The following is a 10175-nucleotide window of genomic DNA, read 5'->3' on the forward strand; positions in this document are numbered from 1 at the left end:
AGAGAGAGAGGGAGACGCAGAGAGAGAGGAGAGAGACAGAGAGAGGGAGAGAGAGAGAGAGAGAGAGACAGAGAGATAGAGAGACAGTGACAGAGAGAGACACACACACAAAGAGAGAAAATGGTTAATTAAAAAAAAAACCTTAAAATGTATTTTTAAATAAATGCGATGCAGAATTACTAACAGATGACGTCAGTGGAATCATTTATAAAGGCTTCTTTCTTTCCTACCGGGTGAAAACACACTCACTCAGACAGACACACAGACAGACAGACAGACAGACAGACAGACACACAGACAGACAGACAGACAGACAGACAGACAGCCTACCGGGTGAGTTGGGTTCGCTGTCGGTCTCCATGGCGACCTCATCGTAGTTGTCATACTGGTAGAGGCTTCCTGATTGGTCCAGGCTCTTCACTGAAGACTTCCTGTCTCTGGACTGAAGAGACACACACTGTTAGTAAGCTGTGTCTCTCTCTCTCTGTGTGTGTGTGTGTGTTCCCTCACCTTGCTGCGTGCGTGCGTGCGTGTGCCTCACCTTGCTGAGTGTGTGTGTGTGTGTGTGTGTGTGTGTGTGTGTGTGTGTGTGTGTGTGTGTGTGTGTGTGTGTGTCCCTCACCTTGCTGTGTGTGTGTGTGTGTGTGTGTGTGTGTGTGTGTGTCTCACCTTGCTGCGTGTGCTCTGCCGGCCGTCACCAGCTTCATGAACCTGTTGTACTGTTCATCCTGGTTCGACAGATCTCTGATCCTCCTGATCTCCTCCCATCTCTTCCTCCGCTCATCCTCCTCTCTCTTCCTCTCCTCCTCTCTCTTCCTCTCCTCCTCTCTCTTCCTCTCCTCCTCCCTCTTTCTCTCCTCATCCCTCTTCTCAAGTCATCCCTATTCCTGTCTTCATCCCTCTTTCTCTCCAGCCCTGCCAACACAGCCCACGGACTCCGAATGACAGCAGACTTTGGGCCTGGTATAGTTCTGGGTCCAGGTCCAGGTGTGAATGCAGAACCAGGCTTGGGTCTGGCTTCTTCCTCCTGTCTCCTCTTCTCCTCTGTCTCTCTCTGTCTCTGCTGCTTCCATGTCCTCAGCTGCTGCTTCCTGTAGGCCTGCTTGCCAGAGAGCCTGATAGGACCAAGTTAATACAATGTTAATACAAAGTTGGAGAAAAGTGAAAAAATTAAAAATAAAATCACCAAAAAGTTTAAAGATGGAAAAAAAATGTCACAATAAAATCACTTTGACAGTTGTGTGTTCAAAAAGTCACCAAAAAGCTTATACATATACATCACATATACATATACAACACACCCCACTCTCCCCTACAACACACCCCACTCTCCCCTACCAGTTGTGTGTTCAAAAAGTCACCAAAAAGCTTATACATATACATCACATATACATATACAACACACCCCACTCTCCCCTACCAGCTGTGTGTTCAAGAAGTCACCAAAAAGCTTTCAAATACGTAAAAAGAAATTGGAAAAATATGTGACTTGGAGTTCCTCGGAGCACCTTTAAGTGCCTGAAAACCAACTCAAAAGAGAACCAAGATGTGATACCTGGACTGATCATCTTGTGCCCCCTCTCCGTAGCTCTGGGGCTGGGTGTGGTGACAGCCTTGGCCCTGTCCAGACCGCGGGGGCTGGGTGTGGTCACAGACTTGGCCCATGGCCTCGGCCCCGGTCCCAGCTTGGGTTTGCCCTCTGGGGCTGGGGGTAGACAGGGCTTTAGAACTGGGCTGGACGGCAGCTTTAGGACCAGGTTTTGAGCCAGGCTTGTTGGCTGATTTTGCGGCCGATTTGGGTTGGGGCTTGGTTTCTGGTAGTTTTGGGCCTCTCTCTGTCCCTGTCTGGAGCTCTGGGGTTGGGTTTGGCCCGGTGAGTCTCTGAAGGCCGGGCCCGTGTTCTGCTCCTGTCAGCAGCAGCAGCAGCAGCTGCAGCGGTGGAAGCCGACCTGTAGTGAGAAAAAAAATAATCTAATCTTTATTTTTGTACTTTTTACAAAGAAAATTACATTTTAAAAGTGCTATGAGGAACCTTTAAATATTTCTGAAACAGTCTAATTGTTCCTCTGGTGATCATAAATGACATGAAACAGCAAACCAGACCATCAGTGCAAAGAATGATATTTTTGTATAGTTTTCCTTAATGCCTTTGTCAATAACAGCTGGCGTGGTAAAAACCCTACCGCTTTTGTCCAGAGGGGGCGCTAGAATGACTAACTTACTAGATGCTTTTCATAGTCAGCTGTAGTATGTAGAATAGGCATATTCTATGAGTGTTTAGATCTATAGTAGGCATGTTCTATGTGTGTTTAGAGCTGTTTAGTAGGCATGTTCTATGTGTGTTTAGAGCTGTTTAGTAGGCATATTCTATGTGTGTTTAGAGCTGTTTAGTAGGCATGTTCTATGTGTGTTTAGTAGGCATGTTCTATGTGTGTTTAGAGCTGTTTAGTAGGCATGTTCTATGTGTGTTTAGAGCTGTTTAGTAGGCATGTTCTATGTGTGTTTAGTAGGCATGTTCTATGTGTGTTTAGTAGGCATGTTCTATGTGTGTTTAGAGCTGTTTAGTAGGCATGTTCTATGTGTGTTTAGAGCTGTTTAGTAGGCATGTTCTATGTGTGTTTAGAGCTGTTTAGTAGGCATGTTCTATGTGTGTTTAGAGCGGTTTAGTAGGCATGTTCTATGTGTGTTTAGAGCTGTTTAGTAGGCATGTTCTATGTGTGTGTTTAGAGCTGTTTAGTAGGCATGTTCTATGTGTGTTTAAATGTGTGTTAAAGGTGCAGTGTGTAATATGACATCATCAAGAAAGTTCTACAAAGTTCTAGAATGCAACGCTCCCTGGGTAACCCCACCCCTTTAGAATAATAACAGAAGCTACAGTGGCCTTCAAGGACAAGAACAATTCTACATTTTAAACAATGCACCTGATGACATTCCAACTATGACACTTTCAAGATGGCGGCACTAGGCCTTGGTCCAAAATATGCAGAAATATGGACTTATATGAGACCCTTTCTAAGAGAAAAATAAATAATTAAAAAAAAAATGTCAGCTATTATGCACTAAATTAAATGTACTTATGGATATTATAATTGTTTTCTACAAAATCTGCTAGGAAATAAAACCCAAAATTCTACACACTGCATGTTTAACAGACCTGGTGGTGACTCTCTGTCTGCTGGGTGGGGGGGGCACAGCGGGGGCCTTGGCGTTGCGGTCTTTGCTTCTCTTCATCACCTGTTGTTCTTTCTGGATCCATTTCTTACTGGCTGACTGTAGAGCCAGCAGACGCAGCTGAAGCTCAGACATCTCCTCTTCCTCCACCTTCTGAACGGGCTGAGAGACAGACAGGCAAAGGCTGGTTCATTAGAGACAGACAGGTAAAGGCTGGTTCATTAGAGACAGACAGGTAAAGGCTGGTTCATTAGAGACAGACAGGTAAAGGTTGGTTCATTAGAGACAGACAGGTAAAGGCTGGTTCATTAGAGACAGACAGGTAAAGGCTGGTTTATTAGAGACAGACAGGTAAAGGTTGGTACACACATCTTTTAAACTGGCTGAGAGACAGACAGGTAAAGGTTGGTACACACATCTTTTAAACTGGCTGAGAGACAGACAGGTAAAGGTTGGTATATTACATCACCACCACACACAGGTAAATACTGGTACATTGGAGACACATGATTTACAGGTGAGTCAACATTACCGGCACCGTCAAAATACAGAAATTATTTTTTAAATGATTATGAATCGATAAAAAAAATCGTAGAAGATATGAATCACAATTGTTTTACATAAATAGTCTTTTTTCTCACAATATATTTATTGAAGATCCTTACCACCCCTAAAAGTTCATCTATTCATTCTTAGAACATCTCACCTTGTGTGTGTGTGAGAGAGAGAGAGAGACAGACAGAGAGAGAGAGAGAGATAGAGAGACAGAGAGAGAGAGAGAGACAGACAGAGAGAGAGAAAGAGAGAGCGAGAAAGAGAGACAGACAGAGAGAGAGAAAGAGAGAGAGAGAAAGAGAGAGAGAGCGAGAGAGAAAGAGAGAGGGAGAGACAGAGAAAGAGAGAGAGAGAGAGACAGAGAGAGAGAGACAGAGAGAGAGAGAGAGAGAGAGAGACAGAAAGAGAGAGAGAGACAGAGACAGATAGACAGAGAAAGAGAGACAGAGAGAGAGACAGACAGAAAGAGAGAGAGAGAGAGACACAGAGAGAGACACAGAGAGACAGAGAGAGAGCATCTCACCTTGTCCGTACAGACCAGGGACTCCTCACTAGAGGCCGACTCTTCATCACAGCACACACACGGATCCAGACATTTCTGATCGTCTCCACAGCACACTGACTCAGGATCAGCTGTCTGCTCTCCATCGGCTGCCTGTCTGTCTGACTGTCTGTCTGCCTCCGAGTTAACTTGTACTGCTTCACCTGGAGGGGGGGGGGAGAGAGAGAGAGAGACACAAACACAGAGAGAGACAGACAGAGAAACAGAGAGAGAGAGGGAGACACAAACAGAGAGAGAGAGACAGACAGACAAACAGAGAGAGAGACAGACAGACAGACAGAGGTATGAAGTATGAATATATGACTGGAATTAGATTGCTGAATGATGTTGAAATCTAAAAGAAATTCAATGAAATAAAAAATAGATCATTTTAAAGTGGTTGAAACCTACCTTCCCCTGCCGTCTGCTGCTCTCCCTCGGCCCCGCCTCCTTTCACCTGTCCGTTGGCCCCGCCCCCTCTCACCTGTCCGTTGGCCCCGCCCCCTCTCACCTGTCCCACCAGGTGAACAGGCAGAGGAAGCTTCTGACGCAGAGGTTTGATGTTAAAGGCCTGGAACACTTTCCTCTCAGCGGCCTCTTCTGATTGGTCTATTGCTGAGGCTGGTTCTAATACAGTCTGTGTAACACTGGCGTCTGTAAGGGCTAACTCGTTATTAGGGGTGTGGCCTATTGTGTCTACATCGTTAGGGGAGGGGTTAACAAGGACTGGTTCATTCTGGGGGGTGTGGCTTATAATCGCAGCGTTTTCATTGGCTGGATCACTGAGGGAGGAATTTGTAGGGACTAAATCTACGATGGCGTCTTGGCATGAAGCAGAGGGGTAGTTTGGCACGGGGTTCAATAGCTCTGAGGGGTAGTTTGGCACGGGGTTCAATAGCTCTGTGTCTGTAAGGGTGTGGATCATAACAGCTGGGGTTAGGAGGGCGGCTTCACTAGGGGTTTGGTTAACCAGGGTTAGTTCTTCAGGGGTTTGGTTCATCAGGGTTAGTTCTTTAGGGGTTTGGGGGTGAGCTGTGTCCGTGTCAGGAGCAGGGACAGCTGCGGGCTCCAGGGCCATGGTCTCCTCTTTGCGGATGCATTCCAGCTCCAGTTGGATCTGTTTGTATTTGGACAGCAGGTCTTCAAAGGACTCGTCCAGGACGGGGGGGTCGGGGCGGGGCGCGATGTGCTGGCCTTTCCTACCCGCCGTGCGGCCCACTGGCTTCTCTGAAGGTCACAGGTTAAGGACAGAGAACTGTACAAACCAACATGCTGATCAAATACAGATTTAGGATGGTTACAAAATACCCGGATGTAGGGGCGCCTTTAGCTCAGTTGGTAGGGCGTCCCCCTCCCGGGCCGGGCCCAGCAGCAGACCCGGGTTCGATTCCCACCCGCGGTCGTTCTCTGCATGTCACTCCCCTCTCTGCCCCATTTCACCTCTGTCTCTCTGCACTATCAATAAAGCATAAAAATGCCCAAAAAATATCTTAAAAAAAACAAAAAAAAAACACGGATGTCTACTACAACTGGTTGCGATTTTTAGTGTTGAAAACAGCATGCTATTTGGGCGATTCTGACCCACAATCCAGTGCGCACCGGAAGTGATCGACGGAGCCTCCGAGTGAAAACAAACGGGGTAGAGACGGATATAAAAGCAAGAGGCAAGATCAAGGAGCCATGTTAGGATGAAATAAATAAGTTAAAGTATGTCCCAGTTGTAGCATACTGCATACTAACTAGATTATTTGTATGGTCAGATGTAGTATGTAGAATAGAAAAAAGAAGAAAAAGAAAGAGTGAGATTTGGAACACATGGTTGATATGATTTTAAGTTTAGAGGCTTTACAGTGAAGGATACGTTTCCTGTTGGGAGAGTCAATGTGCTGGTCTCTGCTGCTGTGGTTGTCATTGGGTTCGTACCACAGTGGCATGGGCCCTCTCTGGTTCCCCCCCCCTCCCCTCTGGTTGCCTCTACCCCAGCCGCCCCTCACTCCGTTGGGCATGCCTCGCTGTCTGAAGCGCCCCAAAGCTCCATGGCTCCGCTCCCAGAAACTACTGCTACTCTGGTCCTGATGAAAACACAAAGACAAATGAACATGTTAGGGTTGTAAACAAATCCACAAATATCCCCAGGAACTGCAGAGTGCACCTTTAAACAGTCATTTAAAGGGGTAGTTCAGGATTTTAGACATAGGGCCTTATTCCCAAGTTAGCCTTGGTGTTCTTTATCAGTGGAGACAGTTTTCAACACATTTAATTCAGTCCTTCTAGTTGCAGAGTGCGCTCGTGCTAAGCTAGCGCACGGCATCGGGGGGATACCTAGCCTGCTACTAAAACAGTCTTACCCACTCCACAGTACACCCGAGGCCAATCAATTATAACGCCAGACTATCGATGTAAATGTCTGTGTTGATAGAATAATTTTAGAAATAAAACCAACCTCGCATATTGCATTTTGAGGGACTTTATTCCTTGTAGGCTGCGGCAGCGGCGGACTAATACCTAGGTTACAGGCTCTATAATAGTTTGTTTACCTGCTGCTGCCCGTACCTGTACGAGCCGGAATACACTGATGAAGAATTGAGAGGGATGCTCAAAGGGCAGAAAGAGAAAGAGCGTCTGTAGAGACAGCCCCCGCTGGAGCTGCAGCAGAGAACCGGGACAGAATGACGGTAGACTGGTGGCAGTGCAGTTTCAGTTTCTGTCCCACGCTGCTCTGTTTACTTTCTGCTGTAGTGATTCGGTTACACAGCAAAGTAAAAGTCCGCTGCTGCTAAGAAAGTAGTCCCTCAAAATGCCATAATTCATGCGATGCGAGGTTGGTTTTATTTCTAAAATTATTCTATCAACACAGACATTTACATCGATAGTCTGGCGTTATAATTGATTAGCCTCAGGTGTACTGTGGAGTGGGTAAGACTGTTTTAGTAGCAGGCTAGGTATCCCCCCGATGCCGTACGCTAGCTTAGCACGAGCGCACTCTGCAACTAGAAGGACTGAATTAAATGTGTTGAAAACGGTCTCCACTGATAAAGAACACCAAGGCTAACTTGGGAATAAGGCCCTATGTCTAAAATCCTGAACTACCCCTTTAAAGGTGCTACAAGGAACTTTTTAATATTTCTTTAACCTTCTTTTAGTGGCAATAGAGTAAATGTCGTCAGCTTGAAGGCGTATTGCTCAACAGCCTGTTGTAATCAAGGCAGTCTGGTCTTTATGGAGAAAATCCAGAATTTCCAACCGTGGAAAACATCATGTCAGACTTTCCCTCGGGATCAAAACCTTACAAATATATCAACCTGTCAGATTTAAAAAGCATTCAGCGGCTCCGTCCTGTCCCGAGCTTTGGTATAGATAATGTTTATGTCCTATCTACGGTCCCAAGCCGGGTAAGACAGCTACACCCTGGAATGATGACATGGGCTGTGTAGAGAACCCTGGCCTTTTTCCATGAAATGTTACCCAATAACCTCGGTCAGGCCCGTTTCTCACACACACACACACACACACACACACACACACACACACACACACACACACACACACACACACACACACACACACACACACACACACACACACACACACACACACACACACACACACACACACACACACACACACAGGCCTGTTTCACAACCATTAGGCTAAAGAATGACAATCTTCCTGCGTTTATCTTGAATCATGTGTTATGTTTATCTTCTAAAAGCCAGAAATACCAAGAAAAGGAATACTTCACCCATAAGGAACCGGCTTTCTATCATTATAAAATCACTATTATAATATAATGAATGAGGTTTTTCTTTCCTCAGTCTTCCCTTGGCCCAGCTGTCCTGTTAATCCAAACCCTACATTTTCCCATGTGTGATGTCACACTAGTAAAATGTAGGGTTAGACAGTGAGACCATAAAACACTCTTTCTGCCTTTTCTCATGCTAGGGTGAACCGATTTCTAAAATGTTTGCACATTTATACTACATAGGATCTCAAAGTTCAATACACCTTCATATTCCCACCGGTGAAGTAGGTCTTTAAGCTAAACCCTTGACTGATTATATGTGCTATAATATACGGTAGATGAGCCTTGCCTTCATCTCTCCGTGAGGGCCCAGGCCTGGGGGCGGTCGGTCCGGTCCGCTTGGCCCGCTCTGCAGCCTGTGGACCGGAGGGAAAGGCCGGTGGTACGGTGGTGGCGGCGGCAACAGGCGGAAATCTGGCGGCGGCTGGCCCATAAGAGGCGGCATGAGAGGCGGCGGTGGGCCCATGTGAAGCGGGTGGTTGTGGAGGTGCCGTGGCCGTGTTTGAGCGTCGTGAATCGGCCTCCCTTCCCCAGGCCAGCCCGAGGCTCTGTCATCGGCCTCGTCGTCACAGATCTCCCCGTCTTCCAGCTCCTCTGGCGGGGGAATGGCGCAGATTGGATCCATGGCGTGTGAAGGTTAATACTGATACACGGTTACCGGTTCGTCTCTCAATGCGCCGGGCTCATAGTGACGTGTTAAACGGGCAGTTAACGCGAGGGCGATCGGTGCGCTCCGGTGGCTACTACGGTTAGCTTCGGTTCTGCTGCTACAACGCAACTCTCGCGAGAAGACGAGACGGACGAGACAACGCGAGACCCATTCAGAAAGGGATTTTTTTTTGTGGAATACATGAAGGAGAAAAATAATTTTAATTGTTAATATTATCCTGATATTATTCTAAACAGTTTTTTATGTTTGTTATTAAATAGTTTATTTTTGTATGTTTTTTAAAGGTGGTCCGAGGAACTTTCAGTTTTTGTTAATTAAAGCAGTTATTTATATTTTTATGATATCAAGGCCTTTTAAAAGAAAAAAAATCACTATGGCATTTTCCTTAAACTTTTATGTTTACTCGAGAGATCAGTTGAGCGGTGACCTCCGTTTACTATGATGTCGAGAAACAAAAACAACAATACAAACAAACACAATATTCAATGCAAACACATCAAATACACAACAACTGATAAAGAGAAGGTTTGGAAGGGAGCTATAAAACCTAACCTGATTCTCCCATTGATAACAACATTCCTGAGTCCTGATAACGCAAAGGCCTTTTCGGGCCAAGCAAGACTGGGGAGCTTAACCCAGTCACTAAAGGTCAGCAGAGGACGTCGGGAGAGAGAGGGGGATGTTTCCAAACACACATGGCAACAATAAATTGCCACTTTGTTAGAGATAATAAAACCCCTTGCTGTCGAGAAGGGACTTCACTTTTTTGACTTCTCCTGTCCCTGAAGGCTGCATAACCTGTTCTGTGATATCACTTCATTAAACATCCTCTAAGAACTTGGAAACTTCTCTCCAGTCATCCTTTATTTTTGCCTTCCATATTTCCGAATAAACGAACACGTAATTTAACATCCTGTTACTGCTATTAAAATGATATCAGTGAAAGTACAATAAAGCCTAATCAAAACAGTTACAGGTAGAGTTTGGCAGAATTGAGATAGTATGTCTTAATTGGTTAAAGGATATGAAGGTATTCATTTTAATGTGTTGCTGTAAGTTGTTCCAGGAGTCAGGGGCACTGAAGCTAAAAGCTGTCTTTCCTAGCTCAGACCGGGCTTGTGGGACAAATAACTTATTTGTTTTACCTTTTAGATTAAACAACCTACTGTTTTTATCTATTTCTTATAGCCTCTTTTATTTATATATATAGTTTGCTTTTATTTTCTATATATTTTATTTTAATTTTTTCTCTTCTATGTATTATTTCTAATGATTGTTTTTGCGTGTATGAATATATCGGGGTGTGTTGTGGGAGGGGGGTGGGGTTGTTTTAAGCTCTTTGTGTTACATTTACTTGTATGAAAAGTGCTCAATAAATAAAGATTGATTGACTGATAACACATGAGCATGTCAGTGGAGCAGGTCTGATAAAGCCC

General features: G+C 45.3%; 1 protein-coding gene across 1 annotated transcript in view; it reads right to left on the reverse strand.

Annotated features, from left to right (window-relative positions):
- The window catches only part of zfc3h1 (zinc finger C3H1-type containing), a 41408-nt gene extending 32591 nt beyond the window's left edge, over positions 1-8817 (reverse strand). Inside the window, 11 exon segments of the mRNA XM_080028434.1 lie at positions 331-442; positions 670-695; positions 698-864; positions 954-1115; positions 1556-1705; positions 1755-1949; positions 3155-3333; positions 4250-4431; positions 4679-5494; positions 6129-6339; positions 8359-8817. Coding sequence (XP_079884560.1) covers positions 331-442; positions 670-695; positions 698-864; positions 954-1115; positions 1556-1705; positions 1755-1949; positions 3155-3333; positions 4250-4431; positions 4679-5494; positions 6129-6339; positions 8359-8694 — 2536 coding nt within the window. The 5' untranslated portion in view covers positions 8695-8817.
- Positions 8818-10175: the final 1358 nt, after the last annotated feature.

The sequence above is a fragment of the Ammodytes marinus genome, assembly GCF_949987685.1.
Source record: "Ammodytes marinus genome assembly, chromosome: 5".
NCBI lineage: Eukaryota > Metazoa > Chordata > Actinopteri > Uranoscopiformes > Ammodytidae > Ammodytes > Ammodytes marinus.